Consider the following 18,966-nt stretch of genomic DNA (forward strand, 5'->3'; position numbering starts at 1 on the left):
AAGGCAGTAAGACAAAACAACGATAATAAATCGCCAGCCACCACTGCACCTCGCTCTATTTTCTTTTCCATTGTTTTCTAATACCTTTCATCTGTATGATTTTATTGTCCTTTTTTATGTGGGCCTTTCCCATGTTTTTGTCATCTTTTGTTGTTTTGATGTATTTCGTTGAGAACATTCTTGGTATCTTCCCCTTTTTATATTCAACACTATTTTTGAGCTCCCTTTCAGTTCTGATGAAGGGTTTGTAATCTAACATTTTCTCTTCACATGCGACAAGGGGCCTGCTGTGCATTTCCGGCATTTTCCGTCTTTATTTCAGATTTTCAGCCTTCTCAGTTTTTTTTCTTCTTTTTTTATTTGTAACCAAAAGACCGATTTCAAAGTAATACTAATTGATCTATCAGTACGTGACGAACTGGCTGTGCCCTCCATGATTTTTTTCAGCGGTTTCTGACGAGAAACTAGAAATTAACATGTGCCCTCCTCCATCAGTTTGTGCAAAGGGAGAGTTCCCAGTTCCCACATTAGATTGGTTCCCAGCCGCAAAGGCGGGGTTTGATTGGAGAATTCTTTGTTTGTGACAGGAGCTTTTAGTGTGATCAACGGAATACGATTAAAAGCCTGATCCGTGCTGTGAAAGGACGGCTTGCCGCAGCGCGTCCGTCCTTAAAAGGCTTTTAATTCACTCTGATTTATTGCTCGTCCTGAACGAGGGAATTCAAAGTGCAATACGGGACTATGGCTAGCTTGCTTGCAAAGTCTTTATCTGCATCTTTGCAGTGGAAAACGATGAAGTTTTCCGCCGCTAATTTAGCTGTGGGTTATTGCACAAAAGGTGTTGATGTGCCCTTAGACAGCTATGAGAAGCGAGGTCGGGCGCCGCAACACAGTCCAGCAGATGCTCGTGGAATCAGCAGACCCAACGCAACCGGGAAGATTGAGAACAAAACTTATCTGTGGGGTCGTTATAATGAGATGAAAAAATTAGTTCATGGTAAGTTTGGCAAGGAATGGTTATTAATCATATTGAGTGCATTCTGTTTGTGTTTCTGATAATAACACATGGATTTGAGAGCTTTTCAGATCTCTAACTCTGAAATGTATGCATGGACAATGGTGTACTTGTTTGATAAAAGCGGTTTATTTACACCTGTATCAATTTTTCACTTTCTTATAGTTTAACTCTTTATTTTGAGTTCATTGTGGATTTACATTCGTAAATTTTATTTAGACAGGGTAACCAACGTATAAAATTTCAACTCGAAGCGATGAATATTTTGCTGTTCACATGTACCATTCATAACGAACTTATTTATTAACAGCTCAAGATAGCGTGTTGATTGGACAGTTCAGTTTTCTGTTGACTGCATCGTTAATGCTTCTGTTCATTCTGTACAGGAGCCACTCAAGGAGATACGCAGAAATAGATTGATATAGGTCAAATAGTTAAAATAAAAAAAATGTCTTATAATATTCCTTAATAAAGAAATACTTAATGCTGTATACTTTGGTGTTAGCCCATTTAAGACAGAGAAGAGGAGGAATTTCTTCTCTCAGAAGGTAGTCAATCTGTGGAATTCTTTCCCGCAGAGGGCTGTAGAGGCTGGGTCGTTAAGTATATTAAAGGCTGAGATAGACATTTTTAATCAGTAAGGGAATCGAGGGTTTTGGGGAAAAGGCAGGAAAGTGGAGTTGAGGATTATCAGATCAGCTGTGATCTCATTGAATGGTGGAGCAGGCTCCATGGACTGAATGACCTACTTCTGCTCCTACGTCTTATGGTCTTATGGTCTTATCTCAGTTTCAGCACATTCACCTCTAAATGAGTTTAAGATTCGGTCCAGACGCTGGAGTCAGTTAACATACAGGAAGTCCTGTAGCTGGCTCCTGGAAATGCAACATTGTGCAAAATGACGATATCCAAATCATAGAAACAATGTTATAAATGGGGGCTATGTTCCTGGGGGAAGGCTTTAGGAATATACATTTCCATGCAAACATGTACATTAACACATTAACATTACAAAGCTAAGAAAATGTATAACTTGGGTACTCGCCAAGCTGTGAAGCCTAGTCTCACTAGGGAAATGGATGAGTGGTGGTGGAGATGGGTTTTACTGGCGGTTGGATGGACTTTTTTAGAGGGCTATTACAACTGGCTTTTTGAGGGCTATTAGTAGGAATCTATGCAGCATCCTTTGAAGGTTTCTTTCCAGTGAGTTAAAGAATTTTTCCAGTGACAGCTGCACTTTAGATTTTTGTTCGTTTCTCTGTACCAGTTGACTGCATTGTTAATGCTTCTGTGCATTCTATGGCAGAGTATTGTTTATCAAAGATGGCCATTGCCTCTTCAAGATTTTTCAAGACATCTCTCTCTCTCTTTCTCTCTTCAGGCACCATGCCCTAAGAGGGTGTTGGTGTTGCATCATGTACTGGTGCTGCATCATGTGGTGGTGCATATTTATGCTTGGCAAGATACTGCAGTGGTTTACTGTTGCCTTCTGCAGATTCTGGATGACCAGGAGACTCCCCTGCTCTTACCACCTGCCAATTACACATTTGCACGTTGATAATCAGTCTGTTTGGCCATGTTATGAACACACTTTCCTTGGCCATCCTTGAGTGGGAGACAGACCTGGAGCTTCTGGCTCAGAGGTAAGGATGCTACCAATGTGCCACAAGACACTGACTTTCAAGGCATCACCAAGTGATTTTGAGCTGAATATCTTGGTTGGTTGTTCTTGCTCATCATCCTCCATCCTCCTCTACAAACTTTTGTTGTCCCATTTCTTTCATGTCCTTGGAAAATAATATCTCTGCATGGGAGGGAAGCAACTCTGCAAATCCTGTGTTTAGCCCCTCTAATCCCATTTGCTTGCCAATTTTCTATAACTGTCTCTTGCGTTTCCTCAATGGGCTCCACGTAGCCTTTGGCTCCAATGCAGTCCGGCTACAGCTTCCTCACAACCTTTTCTATTGGATGATGTAACCTCATTATATGCCACAGGGATGTTAAGGTTACCTCATTCTACGCCACAGAGATGTTATCAATGGCCTTCACAATGTTATTCCCCCAACATTCCTTTTAGGGTAGGAACATTATCACCTTCGGTTTCCCTGAAGGCCCAGCCAAAAGATAATCTATGGTAATAGAACTTGAAGGTTTTAATCACCCAGTAATCCCTTAGAAGTGATATATTTTGGTTGGAAGAACAAGGAGTGCAGTTCTAAAGGGGGTGCAGGAGCAAAGGGACCTGGAGGTATATGTGCACAAGTTATTGCAGGTGGCAGGGCAGGTTGAGCAACCGGTTAATAAAGCATACAGGATCCTGGACTTCATAAATAATACTAACCTCAGTATAATAGGCTGCTGTTCTATCAATCCTGTTTTATACCTGTGAAGCTTGGACAACATATGCATGCCAGAAGCTGCCTGAGACAGCTAATGAAGATCAGATGGAAAGATAAAACACCCAGCACCCAACTTCTTAAAGCTGACACGCCCAGAATAGATGCTCTGATCATGAAGACATGACTATGACGGTTAAATGTGAATGTCTGATGAACTAATCTCAATGAAGATCTTTTATTCTGCATTGACAACTGAGAATAATCTTTCTGATGGACAACAAAAGAAGTATAAAGACTGTTTAAAAAGCAATTCTGAAACCGTAGAAAATAGATGTCCATAAGTGGGAGCAGCTTGCTCAAGATCAGAACCATTCATGAATGCACCTCATACTATAAGGCATGTTGGATTGCTGATACTGAATTTCAACACCAACTGAGGAAGTCTCATCTAAAAAAATCACTGATCCTCATCCTGGTATATCCGGGTCCACTGTTCACTGTGTGGATGCTCATTTCGAGCAAAAGTCAGACTCATCTGTCATTAAAGAATTCACTACAGAAAGTAATTTTCTGGCTATCTTCTTTGGCAGCAGAGAACAAGCAAACAAAGAAGTTAGAAAATTGGATAATCCATTTGTGGTGATTAAAAAAGAAAACCTGAAGGTGCTGGAAACTTGGAGGAAGATATGGTTGCACTGAGGGCACATTGGCACCAGTAAAGCAGTTAAAAGAGATTAAGATTTCAGGTGTAGGCCCTTTTGCCAGAATCCCTATTTATGGTAGTGAAACAGTGGGTAATGAATCATAATGCCCAGGAATGCCATTCTAGTACAATGTCATAAACATGAACTACCTTTTTAAATCTTTCATGTCCTTTTTGGCTTTAGTGAACGTAACCTTACACATTTAAAACTCTCAATACTTCTCCAAGTGAACTTGTTTGTCATGTGGTGGGCTGAAAACTATAATTCTACAACTCTGGCATCCCTTGTGGCAACACTGACTAAAATCATGGTGCTTCTGGTAGGTGCTATTTAGCTGCAATGGTTGAATGACTCAGTTCTGTTTCCATGTTCCTATGTAATAGATAAAATTCTCATTGAGAAAAGGCAGAACTTCAGAATTAAGAAGTTAACAATTCATAATACTAACAGTTCATCAGGTGTATGGATTACTGATGTGTGCAGAACAGACATGTCTATCCTTGGATAAACTGTTTTAACAGAAAAATAGGATGTGAAACCTGCATTACTATATCAGTTAGAATATTCAGAATTCGGTGATTATTAATGTCGAGTAAGTGGCAAAATTGTTGTCTAATTTGCAATGTTAGAATCAGAGCTACTAAATTACAAATTCGCATCTCAGTTTTAAATGAGTGTCCCCTTATCCTGTTATATGTCTCCTAGTTCAAGATTCCCCCATTAGTGGAAACATCTTCTCAACAAGCACCCTGTCATTCGCACTCAGAATCTTGTACATTTCAATAAGACCACTCCTCATTCTTTTAAACTCTAAAGAATAAAGGCCTAACCTGTTTAGCTGTTCTTGATAAGTCAACCCCTTCATCCCAGGAATCAGCCTGGTGAATCTCTTGAACTGCCTCCAGTGCCACTATGTCTTTTCTTAAATATGGGGAGAAAAACTGTACACACTACTCCAGATGCAGCCTCACCAACACCCTGTGCAGTTGTAACAAGCATTCCCTATTTTTAAACTCCAACCCCCTAGCAATACAGGCCAAAATTCCATTTGCCTTCTTAATTATTTGCTGCACCTGCATGCTAACTTTTCGTGTTTCATGCATAAGAACACCCAGATCCCTCTGTACTTTTTTGGAGTGCCTCTTCATTTAAATGATAGTCTGTCTTTTGATTCTTGCTACCAAAATGCATGAACTCACGCTTTCCTACATTAAACTCCATCTGCCCAAGATTTTGCCCACTCACTCAACCTATCTATACCCACTTGCAGATTCCTTATGTCCTCATCACAACATGTCCTCCCACCTATTTTTGCATCATCAGCAAATTTGGATACATTACACTCTGCCGCCTCCTCTAAGTCATTAATATAAATAGTAAATAGTTGAGGCCCTAGGACTGATCCTTGTGGCATTCCACTAGTTATGTCTTTCCAACCTGAAAAAGACCCATTGATCCCAACTCTCTGTCTTCTGTGTGTTAACCAGTCCTCAATCTGTGCTAATACATTACCCCCACTACCGTGAGCTCCTATCTTGCAAAATAGCCTTTTATGTGGCACCTTATCTAATGCCTTCTGGAAATCTAAATACATTGCATCAACCAGTTCTCCTTTATCAACTCTGCTTGTTATACCCTCAAAGAACTCTAGCAAATTTGTCAAACATAATTTCCCTTTCACAAAATCATGTTGGCTCTGTTTGATTGTGTTAAGCTTTTCTAAATGTTCTGCTATTTGTTCCTTAATAATGGACTCTAGTATTTTCCCAACTACAGATGTTAGGCTGACTGGCCTATAGTTTCCTGCTTTTTGTCTCCCTCCCTTCTTGAACAAGGGTGTCACATTAGCAGTTTCCCAACCTGCTGGGACCCTCCCGGAATCCAGTGAGTTCGGGAATATTTCGACCAATGCCTCCACAATCTCTGCAGCCACTTCCTTTAAAACCCTTGCATGGATGCAGACCATCAGGTCCTGGCAACTTATCTGCCTTTAGTCCCATTAGTTTGTCAAATACTTTGCCCCTCATGATAGAGACTGTTACAAGATCTTTCCTCCCATTAGCTCCTTGTTTATCTGATATCTTTGGGATGTTTGTATTGTCCTTCACCGTGAAGGCCGATGCAAAATATTGGTTTAAATTATCTGCTATTTCCCTGTTCCCCATTATCAATTCTCCAGTGGCACCCTCCAAGGGTCCCATGCTCATTTTAGCCACTCTTCTTTTCTATACCCGTAGACGCTCTTGCTGTTTCTTTTTATATTTCTTGTTAATTTACTTTCATAATCAATTTTCTCCCTCTTTAATAGCTTTTTAATCATCCGCTGCTGATCTATTGCACCTATATCACTACTCACCACTGCACTGATGCTTTCCTTTATTAACAAAGCTATCCCACCTTCTTTTCCTTTTTGTCTATTTTTCCAAATGTCAAATACCCTTGAGTCTTGGCCACCCTGCAACCACATCTCTGTAATAGCTATCAAGTCATATTCATTTATTTCTATCTGTGCTGTCAACTCATCTATCTTGTTACAAATGCTGCGTGCATTTGGATTAAGAGCCTTAAGTTTTGGCTTTTTACCATTATTACACATTCTGGTTCTGATTTCTGCTGCACTCTTCTACTTACATTTCTGCCCCTTCCTGTCACACTCTGATTATCATTCACCTCTTCACTACCCTGTACCTCTGCTCCCTTGTTTCTTTTTAATTTTTTTACACTTCCCTTCAATTGAACCCCCTCCCCCACTAATGAGTTTAAAGTCCTATCTACAACCCTAGTTATACGATTCGCCAGGACACTGATCCCAGCATGGTTCAAATGAAGCCCATCCCAATGGAACAGCTCTCTCCTTCCCCAGTACTTGTGCCAGTGCCCCATGAATCAGAAACCATTTCTCCCACACAAATCTTTGAGCCGCGCATTTACCTCTCTAATCTTATTTACCCTACGCCAATTTGCACATGACTTAGGTAGTAATCCGGAGACTATTACCTTTGTGGTTCTGCTTTTTAATTGAGCCCCGAGCTGCTCGCAGTCCCTCAGCAGAACCTCTTTCCTAGTCCTACCTATGTCATTGGTACCTATGTGGACCACGACAACTGGATCCTTCCCCTCCCACTCCAAGTTCCTGTCTAGCCCAGAAGCAATGTCCTTCAACTTGGCACCAGGTAGGCAATACAGCCTTCGGGACTCTCTGTTTTTGCTGCAGAGGACAGTATCTATTCCCCTAACTATGCTATCCCCTATTACTACTACATTTCTCTTTTGTCCCTCCACTTGAATGGTGTTCTGTACCACTGTGCTGTGGTCAGTTCGCTCAACCTCCCTGTAGCCTGTGCCCTCGTCCACATTGGGAGCAAGAACCTCATACCTTTTGCACAAGGGCACTGCCTGAGGCTCCTCCAAAGCTAAATTCTGGATCCCCATACCTGCCTTACTCACGGTCACACCCACCTGTCCCTGACCCTGGTCCAAATTTGATGTAATTAATCTAAGGGGTGTGACTGTCTCCTGAAATAGTGTCCAGATAACTCTTCCTTCTCCCTGATGTGCCGCAGTGTCTGCAGCTCAGACTCCAGCTCATCAACTCTGAGCCGAAGTTCCTCGAAGAGCCAACGGTTGCTGCAGATGTGGTCACTTTGGATCGCACTAGCGTCCACCAGCTCCCACATACTACAACTGCAACACATCGCCTGCCCAGCCATCTCTTATTCTATTTAATTAATTAATTTTGATGTTAGATATTTTATAAGTGAATTTCTTAACTGTACTGTTCAGCTGTAACAATGTCTCCTGATTTAAACCACTTGGCCAATTAAAAGAGACACGGAAGAGATACCCACCAATCACCTATCTGTTTTCCTTTGACATCACACTTTGGCTCTGACAGGTAGAAACAGGTTGAAGGGGCTCTATGCCGCTTTCATCTCCCACTGCCCTTCTCACACAGGTCTGCTCTCTGTGTGAGGAGATGTACAATACTCTTAATAGTTTTCCTTCAGATTTAAAAAAGAAAACTCCTCAGAACCTAATTTTTTGACCCTGCATTATTCAGTTCTCCTAATATTTCCATGACCTTCCTGTGCTGTTCTATGATTTATGATTTATGATATCAACTTACGCTAGATATCTAAAATGAAAACTGAAAATGCTGGAAGAGAGTGCTGATTGGTTGGCAAATGGAGGATGGAGAGGTGCTGCCATGGAGAATGCACCAGTTAACTGATTACTGATAGTTAACTAATGAGTAGCATGTCCCTTTGGCTGTTCTGTACAGATTGTACCCAACCAGCCCAAACTTGCAAAACTCACAGTGTCCAACATTAAATATGATTCCACGATTGGACAACATTTGCTAAACAATTGAGTGTGCCAAGAATTATGCGGACAATCAATTCAAGATTATCAGCCGGGCTTGTAGTGTGTTGCACTTACACGTGCCAGAAGCTACATATATTAGGACACAGGGCCCTGTTCTTTGCAGACAGAAAGAACATGTACACACATTGTGCCTGTTTCAACTAAACAACATAGGCAACAGCCATTTTCTGGTTCATTCCCCAGAGCAATGCCTTGACCAATCAGAGCCAACCTGCCTGGTTTGAATTTAAACAAGCTGGAAAGTTAACTGTCAGTCATCAGCACTCTCTTCTCATGAAGTATATGTTTTGTTCCCTTTACATTTGGTATTCTTGCAAATTGTCCTGATGAGTGCAAGACAAAAAGCTTTGACAACATGTTTTCTTTTTTCAACAATACTCAAGTTCTGTACCACCAAACGACTTTTTCTTTTGTATTCATTCATACATTGTGGGCAGCACTGGCTAGGCCAGCACTTATTGCCCATCCCTTATTGCCCTTGAAGGTGGTGGTGTGCTGCCTCGTCAAACCCCTGCAGTCCATGTGTTGTAGGAACACCTACATTGCTGTTAGGAAGGGGGTTCCAGGATTTTGACCCAGCAACAGTGAAGGAATGGCTATATAGCTCCAAGTCAGGATGGTGTGTGACTGAGGGGAACTTGTAGGTGGTGGTGTTCCCATGCTCCTGCTACCCTTGACTTTCTAGGTGGTAGAAGTCGCGGATTTGGAACCTTTAAGTAGCTGCGTTGTATCTTGTAGATGGTACACACTGCTCCCACTGTGCGTCGATGGTGGAGGGAGTGAATGTTGAACGTGGTGGATGGGGTGCCGATCAAGAGGGCTGCTTTGTCCTGGATGGTGGCTTCTTGTGTGTTGTTGGAGGGTGCACTCATCCAGGCGAGTGGAGAATGTTCCTTCACACTCCTGATTTGTACCTTGTAGATGGTGGGCAGGCTTTGGGGAGTCAGGAGGTGAGTTCCTCTCTGCAGAATTCCCAGCCCCTGACCTGCTCTTGTAGCCACAGTATTTATATGGCTGACCTAGTTCAGGTTCTGGTCAATGATAATCTCTAGGATGTTGATGGTGGGGGATTCAGCGAAGGTAATGCTATTGAATGTCTTGGGGAGATGGTTAGATTCACTTTTGTTGGAGATGGTCAAACTTGTGCGACAAATGTTATTTGCCACTTATCAGCCCAAGCTTGAGGATTGTCCCAATCTTGCTGCATATGGACAGGGACTGCTTGAGTATCTGAGGAGCTGCAAATGCTGAACATTGTGTAATCATCTGTAAACTAACCTCTCGATGGAGGGAAGGTCGCTGATAAAACAGCTGAAGATGAATGGGCCTAAGACATTGGTCTTATTGGTGAAAGATTTCTACCATTTTCAGACATTTATCAATTAATGATTTGTACAGTTGTAGCTTAAAAAAATTTGAGAGAATGTGGCTAAGACCTTTACAACTAAATTAAAATTGGGTGCATAGTAGGAACCAGATGAGTTGCATTCATACAGGATGTTATGACTTGGCAGTTGATGTGTGCCGGGTGGGCCAAAGAGAAACTTGATCACGCAATCACAACAGTTTTGCAATTTGTATTTATTACATATGTGTGTACTGCATTCAAAAAAATAAGTCCACCAAGACCTTTAGAAATTTTTAAAAATTAAATTAAAATACTTATTTATGTGCTTGAAGTCTTTTATTTTATTAATAAGACTACAATTACTACAATAATAACTCCTAAAATTCTGAATTAACCTGACCCCCCCAGTTACACTCCCTTTAAGGCAATGGTTCGAAAATAGATTTTAGATTTTTAACAGATCCAGCAAGTTGACATAATACCCTGGACAGTGGAATTCCAAATAGCTTTTCTCCAGCTTCAGTTTTGGTAGACAGCAGACTTATGCACAAATGGTGGAGACTTCATTAAGGCTATTTGACACACACCTGTTAGATATTACATGGCCTTCTGACACATAGCCTTTTATTTTCCTTTATATGTGTTTCTCTCTTAAAATGTAAATTCTGTTGTTCCATATGTCTTTGAAGCTGTATCTTCCTCACAGCGTAAAAACTTTCATGTTACCATTATATTCAGTAACCTTTGGGAAAATAAACACATTCCTTAGCCTTGCTTACCTGGCTAGTAGTAAACAGACTGAGATCCCTTTGAAATCCAAATACCCCTTTTCTTTTAATCTAAAAATGCAAATTCCCTTCACACCTTGCATGCTAATCCAGCATCCACGTTTACTCATTAGCATGTCAAGCACTTAGCTTCTTTTGATGATTTAAACTTGAAGCCCACTTGACTCCAAATGTAATTAAATCACAAGAGACAGACTATACTTACCCCCATAAACATACTTCACAATAAACCAGAAAAATATCATGACAAGGATGAGATGTGTACCGTATAAAATAACTTTTGGGGCATTTATGCTTATTTCCTTATTTTGTGCAAATTTATTTTCTAAAGAATTATCTCTAAACACTGCAAAAAGATTTTTAAAGTTATACATATATATATAAATGTATGTTTTGGTGAGAACTTTCTTTGCCATACTGACTAACTCAAAAATGCATGTCTCAGCCTCCAATCATGACTCTGCATGTTTCCTTTTTTCAATAATATTAATATTGGACTAAATAACAAAGTACTTGTATGTAGCTGGTTGAATATTTTGCTTCTGGTACAACGCAAATGGTTATGTGCAACTTTCTCATGTCCTGGCTCCATTTTCTTGTATTACAAAACATACGCTTCACTGTTGATTTTACTGAATGTAATCACGTAAAAATATTCCACACCCCAACTCTGTTCCTTGCTTCACTGTTTGTAATGTGACTATAAAAGAGAAAAATGCTCTTGTCAAATAGTTTTCTAGAAACAAAAGTTAATTATATTCTTAAAGCAAATAGTCATAGGCTTACGTAAAATAGTGGTGGGATACACTGTGGTAATCTATTGCAAGCAAATGGAACCATAGTTTACTGGATTTTTCTTTGCAGTTGTTTTACTAATGTTGACTGGAACATTTAAACCTTGGAAAGGCACTTTTCCTTTTTGCCAGGGTGAGCAATCATATCCATAAACTAGACATTAAAATTGCCTGTGGAAAATCCCCAAATATGCATTGATATTGTCTGAAGTGATAAAGATTGCAATGAATTATTGCTAACATCCATGATATTACATGCTAGTAATTGGGGACCTAGAATGCAGTTTTTGTTTACTGAAGTTGCCATTACAAGACGTGGTTACAAGGTGACCTATATGGAAAATAAAGATTCTGGGGGAGACAATGGTGTAGTGGTAATGCTGCTGGACTAGTAAGCCACAGACCTAGGCTAATGCCAGGGTCATGGGTTCAAATTCTACCACAGAAGTTGCTGGAATTTGAATTCAATTAATGAATCTGGAACATAAAACTAGTCTAGTCATGGTCAATGGTGACCATGATAACTATCATTTTTGTAAAAAACCCATCTGGATTCACTAATGCCCTTTAAGGAAGGAAATTTGCCAACCTAATTCAGCCTGGCCTACATGCGACTCCAGACCCACAACAATCTGTTTGACTCATTAACTGTCCTCTGAAATGGCCTAGTAAAACTGAGTTCAAGGACAATTGGGGATGGGCAACAAATGCTGCCCTTGTCAGCGATGCCCACATCCCATGAAAGAATAAAAAAAGAATCAGAATGGCTGGAAATTGGGAATAAACAGGATCAGAAAACACTGCTGGAGTACTTTATAGGGCCCCCTAACAGTAGTTATAACTATGGACAGAGATTTAACAAGAAATAATTAGATGGAGCTTGTAGGAAAGTGTAATAATTGAGTGGGGCTTTAATCTTCTTATAGGCTAAACAAACCAAATGGGAAAAGGTAATCTGGGAGATGCATTTGTGTAATGCTTTCACAACAGCTTCCTAGAACAACACATTGTGAAAGCAACAAGGGAATAAAACTATTTTAAACCTAGTATTGTGGTTTAATTAGTAATTTAAGTGAAAGATCCTCTGGGAAATAGTGATCATAATACAACTGAATTCCATATTAAGTTTGAGAGTGGCATAATCAAGTTCAAAACAAGAATCAACAGAGCCAATTATATTAGTATGAAGCCAGAACTGGCTAAGGCTGATTGGATGGGAATGGTGGGAAATGAACAGCAGGAAATATTTAAATGATTCAAAACACTTCACATTTCATCAAGAAAAAACTCAGCCTGAAAGATCATCCGTGGATTATTAGGGAAGTTAAGGATAGCATTGGGTTAAATGAAGAGACTTGTAATGGTGCAAAGGATAGGAGAAAGCCTGAGTACTGGGAGAGTTTTAGAAACCAGCAAAAGGTGACCAAGAGTTGATGAAAAGGGAAAAACTAGAATGAGAGTAAACTAGTCACGTGTAAATATCAAGGAGAGTAGCTAAAATAGTCCCTTAGAGGCAGAAACAGGAGAAATTATACAGGGGAATAAGGAAATAGCAGACTTTTCCTGTACCTAGTGGCACATGAGGCAGACAAAACACATGCTTACGTCAATTTCCATGGCTAGCTTTTCCTGGGATAGATCGCCAGCCTGTCACCAGAGGCTATACCTTGAGGGGCACCACTCCACATCAAACATGGCTGATCAGGAGACTCTCCTGCTCTTACCGCCTGCCATGGGTATTGGAAGGTAATCAACCTGCTTAGCCTTGTTATAAATGCACCTTCTGTGGCCATCAAGTCCTGGAGTGGGACTTGATCTCAGAGTTTCTGGCTCAGAGGCAGGGATGCCACCCACTGCACCACAAGTTCTCCAGAAATAGTAGAGACATTGAACAAGCATTCACTGAAGAAGATACAAATTACCAGTCATAGGGCTAATGAGAGTGAGGAACTTGGGTAATTAATATCAGCAGAAAAATGTATTGGAGAAACTAAAAGCTAACAAAACCCTAGGATCTGATGGCTAAAATCCTCAAGTTCTTTAAGAGGTACCTGCAGAGATAGTGAATGTACAGCTATTATTTCCAAAGCTCCCCAGATTCTAGAATGGTCTCAGCGGATTGGAAATTAGCAAATGCAATATCACTATTCAAAGAAGGAGGGAGAGAGAAAACAACGAGGTACAGGCCAGTTAACCTGGCAACAGTTATTGGGCAATGCTGGAATTTATTAGTAAGGAAGTTATTTTTGAGCTTGTAATTAATAGGATAGATAAAGGTGAACCAGTGGACATAGTACACTTGGATTTCCAAAGAGCATTTGTTAAGGTGCCACACATAATACACAAGGCTGACGGAGTTGGGGGTAATTTATTAGCACGGATGGAAAATTGGTTAACAAACAGAAAGCAGAGAGTAGGGATAAATGGGGCAAGTCGGCAGCCTGTAACTAGTGGAATGTTGCAAGGATCAATGCTGTGGTCTCGACTGTTTCCAATCCATAATGCTGACTTAGTTGAAGAGATTGAGGGTAATGTATCCAAGTTTGCTGAGGATACAAAGCTAAGTGGGAATGCAAACTGTGAGGAGGCCACAATGAGGCTGCAAAGAGATATAGACAGGTCAGGGTGAATAGGCCAGGTGGCCTTTACATTTTTTAGGAAACCTCATCTACAGGCAGGATGAGGTTTCTAGCAGTAATTTAAAAAAAAAATTAAACATCATTTTAATATGTCCCTGTTCATGTGATTGACTTACATGTGGGGACATGTTTCCCTTTATTTTTAAAATCTTTATTTTTTATTGTAAAATTCTTAAGCTCCTGTGAGGCAGCTCTGTGCCTTCAGGGAGCTTTCAGTGTGCGCTCCCCCACATATGTGCGGACTTTAGCGCTTGCGCTCATCCTGCCCCCACCCCGGCAGCGCTGAGGCAGCGCCAGCCAACATGAAATCGTGGGTGGCAGATCATTTCACCTCCGCTCCTGGGCCCACCCTCCGTGCCTGCCCAACGATGGGAAAATTCTGCCCCTGGAGTACTGTGTGCAGTTTTGCTCTCCATGTCTAAGGAAGGATATACTTGCCTTGGAGGCATTACAACAAAAGTTTACTAGATTGGTTCCTGGAATGAGAAGGTTGTCTATAATGAGAGGCTGAGTAAATTGGGCCTCTATTCTCTGGAATTTAGAAGAATGAGAGGTGATCTCATTGAAAAATACAAGATTCTGAAGAGGGCTTGACAGGGTAAAGTATTGTTGAGAGAGGTTGTTTTACCTTGGCTGGGAAACCTAAAAGATGGGGACACAGCTTCAGGATAAGGGGTTAACCATTAGGATTAAGGTGAGGAGACATTTCTTCACTCAGAATCTTTGGAATTCTCTACCCTAGAGGGTTGTGGATGCTTCATTATTGAATATATTCATGGTTGGGTTAGATAGATAGATTATTGGTCTCTTGGGAATTGAGGGATATTGGGAGCAGGTGGGAAAGAGGAATTGAGGCAGAATATTGAATGGCACAACAAGCTCGCAGAGTCGTATGACTCCTGTTTCTTATGTCCTGCTACATCTTGAACATGGCAACAGTTTTCACATCACTAGCACAGCAAATTTATTAAAGCAATGTAACACATGACTGACTCAGTTAAAGTATTTTCAAAGTACCATTTATTTTAAAATGTTAATTTAACCCTGATTGTACTGGCAACTGAAAACAGCATGAAGAAATTATTTGTGGTTTGACTGTTTAGTTTTGTGGTGTTTGCTGATTTTGTGAAAGGCAAATTGGCTTTTAAAAAAACAGGAATCATGGACTTGATTGCTTTGGTTTTCTGCTGGTTCTTTTCCTCATTAGCACTTGCTGCTACTTTTGTCTTTATTCTAATTTAGTCAATAGGATTGGCAATTTCACAGATAAATATTATTTGAACAAATCACTTATTTTCCCTGTAACTTTGGAGTAATGACACATGTGAGATTACACTATAAGGTGTTGTGCTACAGTTTTAATTATTTAGAATTTTGTAAATAAATTGTTATTTTTTTTCCAGAACTTATTCCCCCAGGAATCTGCAACCTCCTCAATCCTGCAAACATCTATTCCAATAATGAGGTTAAATTGGGGGACATTGAAATTTATGGATTTGATTATGATTATACTCTTGCACAGTATTCCAGTTCACTGCACACAATGATCTTTGACACTGCACGAGAAATCCTTGTTGATCAATACAAGGTAAGTTTACATGTTACTGTTTCTCAAAATGATTACATTCATTTTCTTCAAGCATAAAGCTTTAATGCTGTTAAACATTACACTTTCAACGCTAAAAAGCAATAGATTGTGTTGGTAGATAATGGAAATTAGCTAATAGGTGAGCATCTTTAATTTTAGTCTTGCATTTATGGTACATGGGTATCCCAGCTATGTAATAAGTATAAGGTTATTACAAATGAATCCATTGAATTAAATCTTTCCTTAGCAGCAAGGTTATTTCTTTTTAGAGAAAGATTGCACTTGACTGACAATGGAGCGAGGCCACTTTTCACCCAAGTGTTTGTCCCATGAAATTAATGTCATATATTGAGCAAGGAAGATGATTTTGGATTATTTCTTTGAACTTTGTGGTTGAGGAGGCGGTTTGAGTTGATTGTGAGGTTAACATAATAAGTAGGATCAGGTGTAGGCCATTTGGCTCCTCGAGCATTCTTCACCACGCAATAAGATCATGGCTGACCAGATTGTGGCTTTAACTCCACTTTTCTGCCTGTGCCCCCTTAAACCTTGATTCCTTTTAGATCAAGAGGTTATACAATTTGTGGCAGGGGCTGAAGTCAAGTGGCTTCAGTCTTCCCAATATTTAGCTGTAGAAAAACACAGCTCACACAAGATAGGATGCTGGATAAGTAGTATTGGACGAGGAAGGCAGAAAGGCAGTGGAGGTCTCTAGAGAGGTGGTGGATAGTGCTGTGTACCGTTTGAGTGGATGATGTTGCAAAAAGGCTGCTATGTGGAAGAGGAAGAAGAACAGGCTAAGCATGATCTTTTGGGGACTCTCCGAAAGCAGGGGTGGATAGAGAAGCTGTCGATGGAAATGCTCTGTCTCTGATTTAGATTAGTAAGAGTGGAGCACAGGAAAGCCTGTAAGTGCAGCATGTATTATTTGTCTGCCCAGCTTTAGTGCCACTTGGTGAAAAATTTTCCCCCCATTGGTGGGGGGGGGAAGTATGGGAGCGGGTGCGGGTGGGCAACTGCCATTTTACGTGGGCAGGCCAATTAAGGCCTGCCCAGCGTGACGTCCGCTCGGAAGTGCTATGCACTCCCTGTGCGAGTGGGGGTATTTCCCTCAGCTGGGAGTCTGCTCTTTCGTGCATGCACGCAAAACAGTGCACAGATCTCCCTGAGGCTAAGTGCTGCCTCAGGGAGATCGGCTCAGAATTTAAATTTTTAATACGAAAAATGATTTAAAAAATTTCCCTGACATGTCTCCTGTAACACTGTCATGAGTTGGGACATGTCCATAACTTTTATTGAAAGATTGGATAAAAATTTAAATACTCTCATGAAACCTCATCCTGCCCGTGGATGAGGTTTCATGCTTTTTCCAAAGCCCAGCAGGGCTCCCGGCCTACCTGCCAACCTTGAGGTTGGACGGGCAGGTCCATTAATGACCTTAATTAGCTTTTCAGTGGCCTCAATAGGCTGTTGACAGGTTGGCGGGCACACAGCTGACTGCGCCCCCACCAATCTGAAAATGGAAATGATGCGGGGTGATGTCGGGAATTCCACCCGGTGTCATCCCGTGTCATTTTACGCATTGGTGAGCGGGCCCCGCTCCCGCTTGCCAACCGGAAGATCCTGCCCTTGATGTAATGAATACACCAGGTTTTATGCCTTGATTTTTCTCTCTGCCTCTCACGCAACAACCTTCTTGAACTGAGAGCTGGCAGACAATCCTTCCCAGTCTCTCTCACCCTCAGTTGTTCAACTGAGATGCCAAATGCATGATGTGATAAATTGTAGAGAGAAATAGCTTTCTACCGCTCCGTAATATGCCTTGGCATGGACTGATTTAAAAAAAAATTAAATTTACGATAGTCGTAATGCTGCACTTTTAAATGGTTTATGAATATGACTGGTTTGGTATGTAAAAACTGAGCTATTGCAATGAGCAAGATCTCAAATTCGGTTCATAATCTGTACTGAAGAAGCTGATTTTCAGCTGGAAAAAACCTGTGGGATGCTCGATTGTTTTTAACTTCAAGATGTTGATTTACTGTCTGGTAACCCAGCTGGAAACTACATGGAAGTCAGGTGAGGTCACACTGGTTCATCTGTAATCATCTGACAATTGAATATCGTGTGGCTGCAACAGTCTAGATTGGCACTCTTCCTGTGCCAATGTAGTTCTAATTGTTGAGGAAATCTTAGTATGGTAGCATAGGTTGGGGGAGGATGGAGAAAAAGAAACGGTTTCCTTACGGGTCACTAACCCATCATCTCCACTCGAATACAAAAACAAAAAATGTTCAACTGAATGAAAGGTCTCAACCTGAAACATTAATCTGCCTCTTACCGATGTTGGTAGATGTACAATTTCTGCGGCTTTTTCATTCTGATTGTCAGTAATGTGATATTGCATTTTATTTGTATTGTCTATTATTTATGAAACACCTGCGGTCTGAATATTTCTGCAATGAATAATTACATCACTGAGCAGTGGGAAATTACTCATGACTATAGATGATACATAATGGTTATAGGGGATGCCTAATAATTGGGATTAATTCACGTCTGATTGTAGTATAGTGCTTCCCTTGCTTAGCGGCATCCAGCTGAAGCCAATGGATTTTGGTGTGATTAATGCAATTCATTCAGGAAATGAGTAATGTCAGCAATTACATTAGCTAAAAAGCATCAAATTTATCTTGTAGCCTTTAATTATACAGCATATATATATATTGTTATATTAAAGAGCTCAATGCTGACTGATAAATTAAAATCTCTTTTTAACATTAAATGCAAACTTTGTGTTATCCGGCACAGTACCAACTAAATGGTCTATTAACTGGAATTTCTGATATCCCCCCCAATGCAAATAATCACTTTACCAACCGGAAGCCATTCAGAAGTTATCCAGAACCTGAAGATTTCCGAGCACTGTTGGGACACCTCAGTACAGCTAGCCAAGTTTCCGTTAGAGGCGCTGTTAGTCCTTGCTCCAGACACTGCGAACAGAAGCTCAGAGTGCTTTACAGAAGGTTACACCAGGCAGAAGGGAAGCAGGGTTAAAAAATACAGCTGTGTTGAAAGCATAACCAAGGGGGTGATCTTTCAAGAGGCTTTTAAAAGCAGGAAAGGTCTGAGGCACACTTTGGAAATGTATTATGTAAGACATGTTAGCTGAAACAGAAACAATTAACAGTGGAGCACAGACAGTGGGGAACATGGGGTGTCAGAGGGGTACTTTCTTGATGTATTTATCAAACAGTCTTCTCATGTAAAGTGGGAGTCTAGTAAGATCACACTGATAAGGCAGGATAACTAATGCAATGTACAATCTTATCAGTTTGTCCTGAAATAACAACAAAATCTTCTCC

General features: G+C 40.6%; 1 protein-coding gene across 1 annotated transcript in view; it reads left to right on the forward strand.

Moving 5' to 3' along the window:
• Positions 1 to 564: 564 nt before the first annotated feature.
• LOC144681595 (5'-nucleotidase domain-containing protein 2-like) overlaps positions 565 to 18,966 on the forward strand; it is a 61,047-nt gene continuing 42,645 nt past the window's right edge. The window contains exons 1-2 of the mRNA XM_078543319.1: positions 565 to 997; positions 15,417 to 15,601. Coding sequence (XP_078399445.1) covers positions 742 to 997; positions 15,417 to 15,601 — 441 coding nt within the window. The 5' untranslated portion in view covers positions 565 to 741. The remainder of the gene's footprint in view (positions 998 to 15,416; positions 15,602 to 18,966) is intronic.

This window comes from Cetorhinus maximus, chromosome 6, assembly GCF_964194155.1.
Source record: "Cetorhinus maximus chromosome 6, sCetMax3.hap1.1, whole genome shotgun sequence".
Classification (NCBI taxonomy): Eukaryota; Metazoa; Chordata; class Chondrichthyes; order Lamniformes; family Cetorhinidae; genus Cetorhinus; species Cetorhinus maximus.